The 18,885-nt window shown below is 29.3% G+C and overlaps 1 protein-coding gene across 1 annotated transcript; it reads right to left on the bottom strand.

Annotated features, from left to right (window-relative positions):
- Window positions 1-6,109: 6,109 nt before the first annotated feature.
- Window positions 6,110-7,568, bottom strand: LOC106775202. The gene has a single exon (XM_014662285.2). The coding sequence runs from the start codon at window positions 7,559-7,561 to the stop codon at window positions 6,380-6,382; it is 1,182 nt and encodes a 393-aa protein (XP_014517771.2). The 5' UTR covers window positions 7,562-7,568; the 3' UTR covers window positions 6,110-6,379.
- Between the last annotated feature and the right edge of the window lie 11,317 nt (window positions 7,569-18,885).

Here is an 18,885-nt window from a genome sequence, read left to right as displayed (position 1 = left end):
GTTTCTGCACCATCACTTTAAAGTAAAACGTTTCCTTAGAGATGGACTTGGATATAAATGTGTTCTTGAATGATAATTAATGAATTTTATTCAATATAATTGGTTAACAATAAACTGTGGAGTTTAAAAGAAGTGGCAGGTTCAAAGAAACCTTCCTCTTGCTAAAAGGTAGCCTAAACTACCCACTTATTTGAACATTGCTACCACTTTCATTTCTGCACCATCAGTTTAAAGTAAAACGTTTCCTTGGGGATGAACTTGGATATAAATGTGTTCTTAAATGATAACTATTGAATTTTATTCAAAATAATTGGCTAACAATAAACTGTGGAGTTCAAAACAAGTGGAAGGTTCAAAGATGCCCTCCTCGTGCTAAAAGTTAGTCTAAACTACCCATTTATTTGCCCATGGCTACCACTTTCCTTTTTGCACCATTACTTTAAAGAAAAGTGTTTCCTTGGGGATGGACTTGGATATAAATTTGTTCTTAAATGATAATTAATGATTTTTATTCAATATAATTGGTTAACAATAAACTGTGGAGTTAAAAAGAAGTGGCATATTCAAAGATGCCCTCCTCGTGCTAAAAGTTAGCTTAAACTACCCACTTATTTGCCCATTGCTCCCAGGTCTATTACTACACATTGAGTGTTAACAATAATTCTCTCTTCGCCATGTACATCCATCTATATACTCGTGATCATCAATGACCATGTACTTCTGTATCCAATAATTCCAATAGGTGTTAAGAAAANTTTGTTCAATTAAATAACAAGGCCAGTTTCAAAGTTGACACCCCTGTGCTGAAAGTTTGCCTGAACTACCCACTTATTTGCACTTTGCTTCCAGATCTGTTACTACAGAATCAGTTTTACAAAACAGGCTTGGAATACAAATAGAGGAATAAACATAAACTAGAAATGAATGTAATTAAATCACTTTCATACAATCCAATTAACTTGTAATTAATTNCAAAAAATAAATGTTTGTACATCAACATCATACGTAATATACACATTTGGGGCCTTTTATTCTGGGGCCTTTTATTTCTAACCCAAGTGTCGCCTCATTTGGTTCCAGAGAATAAGACCTGCATATAATGTAATAATAATCAGCTGGAGATATGTAAGAAAGTGTAAAAAAATGCAAGATTGAAAGAAACCCTGTAAAATAAAAATAAAATCAGGGACGACGTGGATAAAGGGAAATCGAGAAAACTAGATTTGAACTTAAAGTCCATATATGGCCATTACATGTAACTAAAGAGATGGTGACGGCGACGGTGGAAACGGCACGACTGACGCTGGAAGAGACGTGAATATGACCGGTGGGAAGAGACGTGAAGGTGATCGGTGGGAAGAGACACGAAGATGATCGACGGTGCTGCCTCTGGGTGGACCTCCGATGGCCGTTCAACGGCGAACAACGGTGGAGTCGTGAAGGGGCTTTGGTCGTTGGGAGGGAGAGTTTCTCTCTCTAGGTTTCATTCTCGCAATCTGAAAATGAATTTGAATTTGGGAAATTGTTTGCTTTCATTTTTTGCGCGTGCCCTCAACTAATCCACGTCATTTAAATTTTTTTTTTTTTCAAAAAGGTGAACCAATGAGAAGCTGACACGTCATTGGTGTCAAAAATTTGTCACCCAGAAGGTGTCAAAGTATCATTTTCCAAAAAAAAAATGTCTTGATATTCAAAACAATCTATTTTAAGTTATTACATTAATACTAAGAAGAAGAACACAACTACCAAGTATTTATCCGGAGTACTCAAGCAATAAAGTTCGTGTTTAAAACATAACTCCTAATTTAAGTAAATAAGAAGTCAAAGCAATTATTAAATGTCATGAATATCATTCAAACTATAAGTATAGGTTTATCGATAGAAGAAGGAGAATCATGATTAATTCTGGCTATTACTTCTTGCACCATAATTCTACATCCTATCATTTCGGAATTTATTTTCCTGAACACATTAAAAAAATTGGAAATTTTTTTCCTTAAACAATCACCTCACTTTATAGAAATAATTTTTCAGACACTTTTGATGGGAGTGTACCAAGAAATTTGACAGGGCGCAGGAAGTTAAAGTGATGTATAAGATAAATATGTTTAAACGACAATGTCTCGTGAAAGTAATATCTCTCTTTTTTAAAACTTGTGTTTTGTTATTTAAAAAGAGTCTTTTACATATTAAACATATATAATGCGATTGTTAAATTGTTTAAACTAAATTCATTATTAAATGTGATAAATTAAATTAATTGAGTTTTGTAATCAAATTAATTAAGTAAAGAAAAATAATCTAATATAGGTTGTGAATTTTAGTATCTAACATTGAAATTGACAAAATAAAATTTTATACAAGTCAAATACTAATTTATAATAAAACTTATTCAACTTATATCTTTTAAAACATACTCATTACCCATTATTGTGAAATACTTTTTAAGGTAAGGAATTGTGATATTATATAGCTTTTTATATTGAATTGAATTAAGCATAATATATAATTGTGATAGTTCTAATTATATAATTATAACTATCATACCTTTTAGTGCACCAAATAAAAACTAAAAGTCTTATTGGGATAATTTTATACGCAAGGTATTATTGTAAAACCTTGTTTTTTTTAAGAAATAAAACAAACCAAACTTATGTAAAAAACTAAAACATAAAAAGTTTGTTTTTTCTTCTGAAACGCATTCTTTCCACAGTCTCAAATTTTCGGGATCAGAGGTTGGAGTTATAATGGTTGCAGAGCCATCTTCAAATTTAACTAAACAAAATCTTCATTCTGATGAGTCAAAATGTCAACTTTCTTTTATACCGAATCTATTTTGGTAGTACATGTGATATTTCTTGGGTTGGATATGTTCTTATAGCCTTTGATATCACTATTTGATAATCAGTGATTTTTTTTTTTTTTACTCATTCCAATTGTGTTTTTATGTCTCTAAGTTAAAGTAGATGATTTGCGAGTTTGAAGTCAATTTGGAAATTTTTAAATTTTTGGAATATCTTTCGATGAAAATTATGTTTAAGTCGAATTCAAGCTGATTATGGTTTTAAAATCATCTATTGGTTTTATATGTTATGTTAATGAATTGAGTTGCTTGAAATTATGTCGTAAATGGTTTTTGTTGATACAAAATGAATTAAGATTGTATGTTGATTTGGGATTCTTAGAGATTTAAGTTGTCATTTGAGGTGAGGGAAACTAACATATGTTCTTAAGTTTATGTTCATTTTACTTGGTTCGTTTTAAGTAGTGTAGGAATTGTGATTTATCAGTTATATATTGTTGGAATTGGACAGATTGTGGTTTGATAAGAAAATTGATTGAGGAGAAATCAAGCAATGTCTCATTGGTACCACATAAAAATTATTTTGAATCTATATGAACTAAGGAAAAAGTGAAGAGGTACCAATTAGACTGAATGAATCGAGTTAAAATCTTTCCATTTAGTTATGGTTGTTGAGACGACATTAAACGATGGCAGGTAGCGTTAAGTGCCAATTTCACTTTTTAAGTTATGGAGCATTTTTGCTCAGATTGCTAAGCGTTAGAAATTGCTATTGAACGCCACATTGACAAGAAGTCCACTAATTTTGTGGCACTGAGCACCAGTTTTGTCATTAGGTGTTAAGCCCTCCTAAAAGCACAACACTAAGTGCACATCTTTTTCATTAGGCTTTTCGTGGTTGTTTTAAAATATTTTTCGTGGTTTTATGATGTTGATGTTGGTTCATAAACTAGTATCAATGGTTTGGCTTGGAAATTATCAACGGTTCATATATCTTGATATTGTAATAGCCAATCATATTCATATAGAATAGAGTGAGTAGCAACAAAAAATCCCAGTCTAAAACTTTTTTATTGGCTTAAGATGCAAAAGAGATTAATCTTTTGTGAGGTAACGAGAAACTCATCGACAACTATTTTTTAAGACAATAAAGGTTATTACAAGTGCATGTCTCTATGTTATATTACTCTATAAATGTTTGAAGTGTTTGGTGGTAGGATAAAGTTAATTTAATTGTTATATGCTTACTTTATTTATAAATTAACTTATCTTTTTTTTCGCTTATGTTTTTTTTTTTGTTTGTTTTTCTTTCAATGATCATCTTTATTTAGTATGAGTAAATGAGAAAACAAATAACAATACATGTGTAGATGGTGATGTGATGATGGTGATAATGTTGTTCTTTAGACCTTTGTTTTTGTTAAATACTTGTTGAAAAACTAATGTAAAGTTTGATTATGTCTTTGGAGTTATAAATTAGACACTGTCATGATACTATGTATATATCTCTGAATAACTACAATAAAATTTATATAATTATAATTATTTATTTTAAAATATCAAATCTTTGATATTTTCTTTTAACACAATTATTCAATTAAACGAGACGTTACAATTATCATAATATTAATATTTATCTAGATAATTATTACATTCACATTTTATTAAAAAAAATGAGTGATGAAAATATTTTAAAGATAAAACATCTAATAATTTATATTGAATAAATGTCTTTAGGATTTTAAATTCATAATAATATATTTTAAAATTATTTCACATATTTATTTAAATATTTTCTCTGAAAACATCTATGTATAAACAAGAATAACTATATTGAACGAGTGTTTTTTATTGAAAAAAAAAAACTATCTTTATATTTTTTAATCTGTTTTATCTCTTTAAATTAAATTTTATTATTTTCAAAAGAAATTTTCAATAAATAAAATATATTTAATTATTCTATATTTTAATTATAACATGGTCTATACCTTAAAAAATATTTAATTTTTATTTTTTATAAATTTAATCATCTAAAATAAGCATCTATCTTGCACATCAGGTTAAATTATTAAGTTATTTAACTCATCCTTTTATATATATATATATATATATATATATATATATATATATATATATATATATATATATATATCGCTCCTCTTATAAAATCTATTTTTCTCATCTTTTTTCAATTAACTCACTTTTTTTTTCTCTTTCATTCTCACTTTCGTACACAATGACCTGTCGCACAACTTTACGAACACGAGTTTGATTTTTTTAATCATGATCTCATTTTAAGTTTAAATTATCTATCCTTACACTATATACATTGAAATATTCTTATTTTACACAGGAAACCACTCTCTTCACTTTTTCAATTAAAATTTCTCAAAATTATTAATTTTACCTTCTTGCGAAGAGCATTTCATGCATCATTCAGCAACTATTAAAAAGTATTTTTCAAAATTTATATTTCATGCCATTATTTTATTATTATCTTCTCCTTTCATTTTTTAAATCTAATAATTAAAACCAGTTACTGATTAGATTTCAATGACATAAATTATTAGAATAAAAATAAATGATTGGGAAGTAACTAAATTCCATATGTTTACAGGGGTTAAAATAAGTTCATTCGTTCCATCATTTGGTGCATTTAAATCTCAGAAAAAACATTGAACCCGTACAAAAGCACTATAAAACATGCTTACTTTACATTCATCATAATTCCAAAATATAAGTGAGAACTCAAGGTGCAGTATACACCCATTTTAGAACAAACAAACATGGTGATATTTCTTTCACCCAGAGGTAATAAATTAAAACTACTTGAATACCAACTTCTGTCATTTTAATTTTCTTTTCATTTTTCAGGGACTGGGTATCAGCAACAATGTCAAACTAAAAAGCACCTAAAAGCCTATCAATCCAACTTATGCCATGCCATGCATGACAGCAAAGATGCAGAAATAGTTGCTGACACAACTGTAAAGAGCATTCATTTCTTTCAACAATCATTAACACACCCTTTGGTTAAAAGGCCTCTCCCAATTCTCAACAATTTCTCAACAATTTCCCTTTGAGAAGCCGCCATTCAGTGGATCATAAACGATAAATGAAAATTATTCAAACAAATTTTATCTATCATCCACATTATAACATCCACCTCAGACAAATTTAACTATAAATTATTGTTGTGTGCTTTGTGTTGTAGCGGTGTGAAAACATGACATAAAAAAGGCATGAGAAAACTAAGAACAGCAAAAAGTTACACAGGAAAGTCCAAACTGAACTTAAATAATAATATAATATAATAGTAAATACATTCTGATAAAGCATTTCAGATTACACGAGGAAGAGCACAAAGGAAAAGATACCATTTACGAGCTATGACATGAACGAATCTAATTTCAACTCCTAACCTCTGTAAGTCAGAAAGAGATACCTTTTTTGTTACATACAAAGTCACAAAATGAAAAGAGAAACTATAGCTTTCCGTATACGAAAATCTAAATAAAACCCCCAAAAAAAAAACAACACTAATTATACAACTTATGGCGCGGTTAAAAAGTAACACTAGTGAGAAGTTACTACGCATTTTTTGGTGAAGAGGTTGCGCAGGTTAAAAATGTTACCCCCGCTTCCTCCATCATTGCCTCCACTGTTACTATTATGAGTATTATTATTATTAGTAGTAGTACTACTGTTACCGCTGGTGATGACGCCGCCGCCACTAACACCCACGGTGCCGTTCTCGTCGCTTCTGCAGCTCAGGTGGTGTCTGTAGCCAATGCACATGGGGACGTTCAGATTCAAAACCCTCGCGTTTCCTCCTCCGCCGGTGACTTTGCTTCGGCGAGATTTGGGAGGGTCGGAGGTTTTGCGGCGGACCTGCCAGACCGGGCTGCTCCGGCCTACATGGACCCCGGCCCGGCCAGGACTGCTGGGCCACTTTCTGGACTTGGACTCGCCGGCGGAGTTGCTCCGGGAGCAAGGGGCGCTGTTTACCTTCCGGGTCAACGGAGCTCCGGCGAAGAGCTTGGGCCGGGTACCCGCATTTCCCGCGGACCTGCTCCGGGAGAAGGGCCATATGTTGATGTTCAATTCCGCGGAACTCGCTGAAGTGCCACTTTTTCTCTCTCTCTTTTTCCCTTTCTCTTTGTCTTCGGTGTTTTCCGTGTTTTTCTTATCGGTCTTTCTGAAAATGTCCCTCCAGCGTTTGGAGGCGGATGAGGAGGTGGTGGGTTCGGTTAAAATGGAAGGGGAAGGTTCTGGGTCGGGAGGTGAACCGGGTTCGGGGTCGGGTTCGTGGATCGGAGGGGTAAAGGTGGAGGCTTTGGGAGATGGGTGTGGTTTGTTTGGGAGGAGGTGGAGGGGGAGGAGGACGCCGTCGACGAAGAGTTCATCGGCGGAGAGAAGGTGAGGTTGAGGGAAAGAAGGGTTTCGGAGCATCCAGAACTCGAATTCTGGTGAATTGCAGTTGGTGGTGTTGGGAGAGAGAAGTGTTTGGGGTTTGTCCATGTCTGTCTGTGTGTGTTGAGAAAGTTGTGTTGTGTTGAATTTATGGCGTTTTGCAGCGGTGGTTGAAGGTTCTTGTGTTGTGATGTTAAGATGAGAGGATGAAGAGAGAGAAAGAGAGAATGAGGCATTAAAGAAAGAAAGAGGGGAAAGGGATGGCATAGATTTTAAGGGAGGGTATTGGGGTCCATTGAGTTGGAAGGAGCATGTGCCATACAATTTGGTGTTTGGAGTGTGCATAATAATCACCTCCTTATGCAGCTTTATATCTGCCTTTCTTCGCCAATCACCGAGGAAAACAAAAGATAATGGTGGATATGTGTGGGGTGCACATGCTATTAATCACCTTTGCTTACTCTCCTACAGTAATACTAACTCAATAACTTTATAATCCAAATTCAAAGACATTCATTAACTTTAATAAAACCTCTTCAAGATGATTAATTATAACTTTTTCAATTTGGTACAGTTTCCTATTCACCGAAATTGCATTTAATCAGCGGTTGAGTATTCATAAAATGGTGTACTTATGCTGTTCATTTACTAAAACCCTTGAATATCACTGAATCACTGCCCATACATTCTAACCAAAGTGCTTAATTTACGAAGACGATACAACGTTAATGGTAGGAAAACTTGAATTTGGTGTGATCCACAAAGGTTGACGCAGATGATTGCGTAAGATAGTAGTATGTTTTCAGCACTAACTCGTTGATACCAACCACTCGAGAATAAATAAGAAATGATTAAATGTTGTTGAATTATGACAAAATTATTGTTTAACTCTTTCTCTTCATTCCAATCTCTACCACACGAAGGAATGGTTTTATGGCTCGCAAAATCTTGTTAAATCTCACTTTGATTGAGAAGGAACACGTTCAACAAATTATTGCAAAAAGGAAAGTAGAACAATAGTTAGGTTACTAATATTACAAGTCTTTTAAACATGACGTTGAACCAATTTTTTCTACACATATTAATAATTCAAAAAATAATAAATATTTAACACCAATAATATAAGATAGCCTGTAGAAAAAACATGTCAGAGTACACTCTAAGAAATTCAATCTTTACTTTAAAATGTCTGTATATATACTATACAAATTAAAAAAAAAATATACATACTTGTAATTTAAAAATGTGGAATATTTAAACAAGGTACCTCTTATTCGACCCAAGATTTGGAAATATACTTCGAAGTTAGCCAGATTAGGATGCAACGATTTGAAATAAGTTATCGATGGATGTTATACACGACTGTGGATTAAAAAAAGGTCAGTTTTTATTCTCGTAAAAAAATATAATTAACGAGTGTAAATGATTTTGTTATAGATAAATTTTACGTCATATACAAAAAGTATTCCTGTTTTAGACAAACTTTATGTTATATTAAATTTCATTAATGTTTTAAAATGAATGAATCCATTCAACAAGGAAGTCTCCCAATAATTTGTAAAATCCCTCTTAAGAAAATACTAACCTTATGTTGGACGGAAAAATTTTAGACTTGCATGCAAATTTGGATAAGAATTTTGTAGAGGATAATTCTAAGAAAGTTAAAATATTTTATGATAAAATATATAGTTTAAAAAAAAGTATAAAAAAATTTAAATTATAATAAGTTATGAGAATTATTTGATTAGTTGAAAGTCAATAGTTTAATTTTATTTTTAGAAATTAAGAATTTAAAAGTTTTTATACTCTCTTTTCTAATTTTTTTCATGTCTCCTTCTCTACATACCTTCCATTTTTTTTAAATCTCAGTTAACATATTTTTGGAAGTCATTAATTGACCAATGTTAAAACATTATTAACTCGATTTCATTTTGTCAACTCATGTAAGAGAATGTTTCTTTTGTGCTCGGTCAATTATAATTGTTTTTCTATTGTGATTATCAAATCTGTTTTTTTTTAATGTAAATATTATTATTTTTAGTTAATATTAGTCATGTTTTATTTTTAAACACAAAAAAATATGTTTTTATCATGTCAAATGCGATTTTTTTAATTAACATCAACAAATGGCATTTATTATTGGTATGAATTTTAATTATTTTACATCAATGTTAACTATGATTTTTTAATTAATATTAAACTTGATTATTTTTTAATCAACAGTATTGAGATTATTTGTTTCTGGAATCATAATTCCTTTCTAGTAAATGTCAACCATCAAAATTTTACTTGAATCAATCACTTACCGGAGCTAACTTATTTTAATCTCTTTGTCTAATTATGATACCGAATCTAGTTTTGAAACAAGATAATGTGTTCATAACTATGGTCATGATGTTATGTAATTTCAAGATATCTATATATTATGAGAGCCAACTTGTAACATACAAATCAATAATAAGTGGTATATACTATTTCAAGCCGACATCCCGAAATTCATATATATATATATATATATATATATATATATATATATATATATATATATATATATATATGTTGCGTTACCTTCGTATCATGAAACATATATACAGTGACATGAATATTAATAATTTTTGTTTCTTTAGTACAAGGAGTACTGATGTTTTGTTGGTTATATATTTGTAATTTGTAATGAATGGATTATCTAAGGGGGGTGGAATCACACAGAATGAATTGGAAAGGTCGTGATGTATAAACATGTAAGTGTTGACTTTAACCTCTATTATTACACTCATCATCATCATGCTCTGCTAAAAGCTTCGTTTCCATTTTCTATCTTAATCACATGAAATCAAGCTTTTTCAGCTTCATAGTCCCTCGTCATTACCTTCTTTATAGATGTCTTTATCACAATTTAATCATTAATCACTTCCTAATTAAATTATCCTTACCCCACAACAAAATTTTTTAACACGTAATTGGAATATTTTCTACCTTCCAAGTTTATTATTCCATGTTTTTAATTTGGGTTTGGTTCACACCATCATCAATAATATATCATTTGTCAGGCTCGCTTATCACTATTTCTTTTGAAAGAATATCGCAGTCACTGCTTTTTCAGTAGCAATCCATTATTAATGCATTTCACTTATTTAAAATATATATTTGTTCATAATAAGTGAATATGGAATCAAATAGAATAACAATAAACAGGTTTGAAACACTGAGTTGCACTTCCATGAGAGATGATAAAGTCGATGAGGTTTTAGTCGCATGGTTAAATGTCTTTTTCTAGTATAATCATTAGAAAGATGTGATAGGTTAAGCTGTCGTTTTCACTTGTATATATTAATGCATTTTTTTTTTCTTAAATAATAAGTTCTTTGGTTTATTGAGTCTTAAATTATTTATTTCTAATTTCGACCGTAAAATTAGTTTAAATTTATCTTTCGAATTAAGCTTATGATTTAGAAGTTTGAGATTTTAAAATCACTAGTAACCCTTTTATGTATAATAAATTGTTAAATGTACACGTAAAAGGGAATACATTCAATAAATTATTTTTATTTTTATTTTCTTAGTATATTCTGTCACTGCGAGTCAAACTTACATGTTACGCTTTTTTCCATACCTCAGGTTGACTACAAAGATTTATAATTTTTTAATAAAATATTCTACTTACCCTCAAAGTCAAAAGGAGGGAATACTGTAGAAAAAATATTTACCATTGGGTGTAAAAACGTGAGAGCAGCCCAAGATAAACGGGCCGACAAAGAAGCCCGTTATAACAGCAAGGTATAAACGGGTGGGCCCAACTGAAGGACTTAACGTACAGGTGGCTGCAGACTAATGAGGAATGTGTGGGGTCATAGATGTGAATTCCTGGAAAAGGATCTTATGTAACTTTTTTTAATGTTTGCCGAATTATCTAAAGCTCAGACATACTCAAACGAATAACCTAATACACAAGATAAACCATTAATTATTTAGAAATATTTATTTATTTTGAAGGAAATTTAAAAGTAATTTAATGGTACAAATAAAAGAATAGACGGATAGAATATTATATTTAGATGGAAATTTTGTTGGAAGTTTCACATCGACTAGAGATAAGGCCAAATTATAATATATAAGTGAGGTATTAGAAAGTGAGTTTTAGGCCTAACTCAACCTCACAAAATCGGTTTGTAAGGTGAGGTTTGCACCTCACTTATATATTATAACTTGACCTTATCTCTAGTTGGAACTTCCAGCACACCCCCTTCACGCCGAGGTATAGACATCTCGTGCGTGATAGTAGAAATTGGGTGGTCCAATAGCGGCCCGACAACGAGTGAAATAGAAACAGAAATGCCCACTTAGAACTCGCTAGGATAGGCTTTAACCATGACTCTGATACCATATTAGAAAGTGAGTTTTAGGCCTAACTCAACCTCACAAAACCGGCTTGTAAAGTGAGGTTTGCACCTCACTTATATATTATAACTTGGCCTTATCGCTAGTTAGGCTTAAAGTCCACTTCTAACATGGTATCAGAGCCATGACTGGAACCCATCCTAGCGATTTCTGTTGTCGTTGGGCATATTGATCCACCCGCTATCGGGCCGCTATCGGACCACCCATTAAAAAGTCTAATCTCACGCTCGAGATGTATATACCTCGGCGTGAGGGGGGTGTGTTGGAAGTCCCACACCGACTAGAGATGAGGCCATTTAAGTGTATATAAGTGGGTGCAAACCTCATCCTACAAGGCGGTTTTGTGGGGTTGAGTTAAGCTTAAAGTCCACGGTGGCCTCTGTGGATGAAATCAAACAGTATTTCATCAATCAATGTGGCCCCCACTTCAAACTCACCTCTAATTTGTTTTTTCTTTATTTTTTTAATACCATTTTTATATATAATATATATATATATATATATTCAACAATAGTCAACACCGTAAAAACTTTACCTCGATATTAATTATATTTTACTACTTTAAACATATGATATCTAAAATTATATTACTTAAAAATTAATGCGTTTAATAATTATTTTAAAATAAAATAAATCTTCCTCAGCACAATTGGCTAAATACATCATAAATTACTAACGTAAAATGGACAATTTAAAAAGAAATTATGGTGGACTTTTTGTCACCAAGAAAATTCACTTAATTCAAGACCTCTGGAAAAAAATATCCTCAAATCATGAATTACAAGGTGATCATGATTTTTAAAATAATTGTTATAAGATGTATCGAATACTTGTCATATTTTAACATTATTAAAATAAATACTTTATTAATCGTTATTCTTTCATTATCAAACAATTTTCATACTATAATAACCATTTTAAATGAAAAGGTAAGCATTTTAATATTAACCAATATTTTATAAATTCAATGCACTACATAATTTTTTATGATTTGATGTGATTTGTCAGTTTCTCCGCGGCCTATTTAATCTTGAACGACTGTACATTGGGTGTTCAAACACTTGGCTATTTGATTAAATTTTGTATGATATTTTACTTATTTTTAAAAATATATTACGTCACTAGATAGATAAGGTTATAACATGCTATTATTAATATCACATCACGGCATTATATTAGAACATGCTATTAAATTAAATATAATAAAGAATAAAATAAATGAAAATTATATCAGTGGAAGTGAGCAGCCTTTCCTAATGAGGATGTGTTTTTAGAAAATTAAATATAATAAAGAATATGCGTGGGAGAGTGTTTTTAGAAAATAAATAATTTTTAAACTAAAATTAATTTATAGAGAAATTAAGTTGTATTTAAGTTTGAAGTGAAGCATGGTAGAAAGATGAGTAAATCCCAGTGTTCCTTTTTGGTGGAAGCATTATACAGAATCATATTAGTTCTGATTACACCTACTCCCAGACACGAGAAAAGACAAAAAAACATTGGAATTTAGCTCCTGATGCAAAGTAAAGAGATCTTGTTGATAAAATATTAAAGCTAAAGATTATAAGTAAGAAGAAAAATTAAATTGAATTGTCAATTCAAGGCAGGCTGTCAGTTTGTCACAAACACTTTTGATGATTATTGCTGGTCCATGTTTACCAAGAGGGTTCAGTACTTAAGTACTTTAATCTTAATTTAATTAAATTACATAGATTTTATGCGCAATTCTCTACAACTCAACTTCTCATCTCTTTCCTTTGTCTCCCTCCCTCCACTCAGTTAGGTACATATAGGGGAAAAAGAGAACACACCATGGATCTTGCAACTGATTAGGATAAGATTAACTTTTTTAGTCACTTCTAAACCTCATATTTATAATGCATTAATCACAAAACTAGCTCAATTAATCTTCTATCTAATCTTTCGGTTATCAAGTTGTCCAACATAATTATAGTTTCAATGTGTTTCCATGATGTTTCGCCAATGTAAACCTTTTTTCTTTTTCCTTAGAACTTCCACCAACACAAACGCATATGTAAATAACGGTTCCACCATTTATGATGTGTTCTTATTCGAATTTGTCGCATAATCTTTGAGATGGAATTGTAACTCTTGAATGTCAGTGTGTTATGTTGGGAAGGAATGACAAATACACAGATATTCATACATGGTAAGATTTTGTCTACTTTAAACTAAGTTTTCACGGGTTTATTTTTGGTACCACTTCAAAAGACCTCTTATCATTGAAGATATTTATATGTATATAAATCCTTGACCAACCATTCTTTGTTTGCGCTCCAACATATTATTGTTGAGTAGTTCAAATCGATTTTTAAATACGATTATTCAAAACTTAAGTCATTGAGAACGTAAATTTGTACAATAATAACAGTAAGTATAGAAAGCATGAAAGAAGATGAATACTTTATAAATACTGGATGGTATATATAAGACTATGGAGTGTAAAAATATCAATTTTAATCGATAATGATATATATAAATAAAAATATGCATGTTACTGTTTTCGAAAAGTCAACGGTTTATTGATGAAAAGGGAAGCATTTGGTAAAAGTTTTGTACTACAATCAGTTTTGACCTTCTTATTAAGAAAAGGAAAAAAAGAAATTGAATTCTTACTTAAGAGTTAAGAGGAAGAAAAGAGACAGAGCAAGAGGAGGACAAATTATTAGGAATGATGACCATACCAGGATTCAACAAATGTTGCTTCAAAACCAAAAAATGTTTTTTTTTTTTCCTTTTCTTGATTAATGACAACGTGAATTTTAGTTGGTTTGTTATTAATTTGTTGTTATATGTTGTAACAAAAATGTAATTGAGTTTGCTTATATAGTAGGTGTGGGGTTTGATTTGAGATGTAACACTAAGAAAATTGGATATCCTCACCAAATGTAAAAAATAAAAATTAAAAATTAAATAATGGACAGAAGAACTCACTTCAATCTCAAATTATATTAACACATTATCTATGAATATATAACTTTATAAGTAACTATTTGACCAATTTATTTAAACTCAAAACAAGTATTTTTAAAATAGTATTTTCTAACAAAGTTATTTAAGAATAAAAGACTAAGATGTCTGAATTAGAAATAATTTTGTATTAATAACTAAAAAAAGAAAAACACAGTGGAAGAAGATATTTACTTGGTGGAAGATGAAAAGTGTTATGTTTTCCTTTTTGAGTTTAGAAGCATGCACGCGTATATAGCGCACATTCATTGGGTCAGGTTGCCTGTAGGAGAAGCATGGTGTTTTCTTTCCTCCCAATTTTAGTGCAACAAACAAAAAGAGTAAGCCACCAAGGCTTCACTCTCAATACTTTATCAACCCTATATTATTTAATCCATAGTAATTTAACTAACACAAATAATGGTCATAAAAAATATGCCACTCTCATTTTTTTCTTTATATTTTGAGCAATGATATCATCGTATCATGTACTTTTACATTCATTTAAAACACAATACAAAAGTAAAATAATTATAAAAGTATAAATTTTTATATATTTTTCTTTAAAAAGTAAAAAGTAAAATAATATAAAAGTAAAATAGTTATAAAAGTATACATTTATATATATATATATATATATATATATATATATATATATATATATATATTTTTAAAAAAGTAAAAAGTAAGAAAAAGTACTGTCAAATAAATATAAAAAATTTATGTCCGTGAAAGAATAATTTTTTTTATTGTTTTGGTTCAAGAATTCGAAGATAGTCGTTTTTTTTATTCTCATCCTCCAATCTTCTCGGTAATAAATTCTAATTCGTTGTTGACATTAATATTTTATATTCATATTTATATGACAATCAACGTATTAAATCATATATTTATATATTTTTAAATTATTAATACCATGTATTTGTATTTGATATAACGATCATTATACATTATAACTGTTTATAAATGATCGTTGTACTTTTAATTAGATTTTAATTACTTAAAGCGACTATCTTGATCTATTAACTCTATGAGTAAGTTGATTCTCATTGTAACACCATGACAGGTTTATTTCCTATAGTACACTTATATTTTGTTTGTATGCAGTCAAAGCTTCTTCAGCAAGTCTGAATTAATTTAAACAATTATTGAGGGAATGCTTTGGCAAGATCGAATTCTACAGAGTAATTAAGTTATAGTTTACGTGACAGGTTTTGGCAGTTTGTTAATATAATTGGATTTGATTTATTAGGTTGTTTTGTTACCTCTGCTTTGGATTTGTTAAGAGCATCATAAAAGAAATTATTATGGGAATGCGAAGAAACAAAATGAAAATGAGTGGAGGGTGCGAAAAAAAGCATAAACTTGCATGGTTTTCTGATTTAGTTGTTGAGTGATGAGAGGAAGATGAAAAGTTGTGGAGATGGTTTATACATGATAGGTGTCAGGTGATGTTCCATAACATGGTAAGTGGAACAGTCCAAAAAGCAGAAATAAAGAAGCATGGCATGTGAAAGAAGAAGCATTGACATATAGAGGCACCCATGAAGACCAAAAGATAAACCATTGCATGCAGTGTTTTGGAGTGTCCTTTTCAGTTTCACAGATTGAAACGAAGAGTAACTCAGTCTGAGTCAGTGCAAAAGATAAGAAGCGAAGCAGAAAGCATGAAGAAGAATTGAAAGGACCCATGTTGGTGAGACATAAAAGAAGTCATGTGCAGGGTTCAACATTTATGAGTCAAAAAACTTTCAACTTGTTTAACTTAATACATGCTTAGCAATTAGTGATGCTGGCTGTATCTGCATGGATCAATCTGTGTGATGAAAGGAACCAAAATCATAAAGTTTCGATTGATTTGTCACAGACAGAGCCAGCAACAAAACAACCCTTCCTCTTCACCCAATTCCAAGCCCACCACGTTTCATCGTCAACGTCTTACTAGCTGTGCTGGCTCTCTGTCTCTGTAGTCACCCCAAAAAGTAGAAACCAAAATCTTTCATAATTTCCCACCTTCGTATCTTTCGTCTAATACCTTCTATAATGAGACATAATCTTTAAGATCCACATTAAACTAAAATAGTTTTCTAATAGACTTTGTATAATCTTTAAGATCCACATTAAACTTGTCAGTATTCTAATATGTGATAAATAAAAGTGTTTTTCATTTGTCAAAAAATTATATATAAATATTTTTTTTTCAGATTAATATAAATTTTCTAAGATTTAACAATACATGTTAAAATCCTTTCATAGTCTAAAAATATTTTTAAAATATATAAAATAATTATTTAACTTTTTTATAATTATTTAATTTTATTAAAAAAATAGATCTTAATTTGAATTAAAATTAAATAAGATATCTCAATTTGAAAATTTAAAATAATAAGTTTATGAATAATAAATTTATAGATTTTTTTATTATATGTTTTTTTAATATATAACTTGATTTATATTTAATTTCTACCAATTATTTATTTCTTTTATATATATATATATATATATATATATATATATATATATATATATTATTCATAAAAAAACATATAGTATTTATTAATTATAAAAAAAAATTAGTGTGAATTGTATTAAAATTAATCAAATATTCTTAAATTTTGGTTAAACTTTATGTTTTATCTGTTGTTTGGAGCTTTATTAAAGTATACTATATACTTTATTAAATAATGTAAATTCCTTTTAAGAAATTAATAAATAAATCATAGTCAATAATTATATTAAATTGTATATTATATAATATATTTAAAAATATAATAATAATTACGATATAAAAATATTATTTAAATATAATAAAATTACACCATATTATATTATTTAATAAAATATATAATTATATATATATATATATATATATATATATATACATAAATTATAATCAAAGTTTTGTAATAAAATTAAACTTGTCTTAATAACTCAATTAAAAAAAAGATTTTGGAAATTCAAACTATTATTTTACCCCAACTAAAAAGAGTCTCTTAAAATACTTTTTCTTTCTTTCAAGAATAGACTAAAACTGACAATAAGTTATGGATCAAGTTGCAGTGGTTGAACAATTATTGATGGGTATCTAATTTTTAGCTTTTCAGTATGAAATATTAAAAGTTTAGGAAATTGTGTGGTAGTAAGTCGATTATCGATAAGTATGATAGGTTTTGGATTGTCCCCAATACGAAATACTGAGTATGATACATTTTTATCTTATTAGTATAACATCACACATTAAGGGTCTAGAAGAGAAAAGAGATCAATATTATCGATTAAGTGTTTTTGTCAATAGATCTCCCATCTATCGTATTAATTACATTTTCATTAGCTATACTTAAATTGTTTTCACTTTACATGATATAGTTAACAATATAAGAGGAGACAATTGTCCATGTTTATTCTTTCATCCGTAAATGAAATATTTTTTAATGATAAATTCTTAAAATTTAACTAGATAACTAAACAAAATAAAAATATAAAATATAAAAACACATACAACCGTACGCGAATATATATATATATATATATATATATATATGGGGTTTGCTAATTTATGTAAGGTGGTTTTTCACTTGGTATATTTTAACAAAATGTACCAAATTTTAGGTTACAAAAATGTCCCTGTTAAAAAAGAAAACTAACTTTAAATCCAAGGGTATTTTAATAATTTTAAAATTTAATTTAAAATAAAAAATAAAAGGTAATTATTAAAAATCCTGATTGGTCTGAGAAGTTATTAGCTTTTATTTTATTTTTAATTTTAAAAAATAACTACCTTTTGTTTTATTTTTTATTTTAAAAAACAACTACCTTTTAAAAAATATAATGGTTTAGGGTTTACCGTTTATAGAACCCGTGTGAGTTTATAGCTTGACTTTGTCCATGTCAACAAACAATTCGAAATGCCTCGACTTTTTTAGAATAGGTCCAAGTCAAATAACAATGATTTGTTTATAGAACCTGATCTGGGTTAAAAAAACAATTACTTCTTATTTTACTTTTTATTTTAAAAACAACTACCTTTTAAAAAATATATAATAAAAGTTAATAATTTCTTTTGTACCAATCAGAATTTTTAATAACTACCTTTTAATTTTTTTATTTTAAATTAAATTTTAAAATTATTAAAATACCCTTAGATTTAAAGTTGTTTTTTTTTTAATAGAGACATTTTTGTAACCTAAAACTTGATACACTTTACTAAAATGTACAAACTAAAAAACCTCTTACCTAAATTAGCATACCATATATATATATATATATATATATATATATATATATATATATTCCAATAGAAT

This window comes from Vigna radiata, chromosome 10 (assembly GCF_000741045.1).
Source record: "Vigna radiata var. radiata cultivar VC1973A chromosome 10, Vradiata_ver6, whole genome shotgun sequence".
Classification (NCBI taxonomy): Eukaryota; Viridiplantae; Streptophyta; class Magnoliopsida; order Fabales; family Fabaceae; genus Vigna; species Vigna radiata.
Note: the sequence above shows the minus strand (reverse complement) of the source record. Positions and strands in the feature narration are given on the sequence as shown.

Excerpts from the sequence above, each read along its gene's own strand:
- LOC106775202 (XM_014662285.2), bottom strand. The coding sequence starts at position 7,561 with ATGCACACTCCAAACACCAAATTGTATGGCACATGCTCCTTCCAACTC.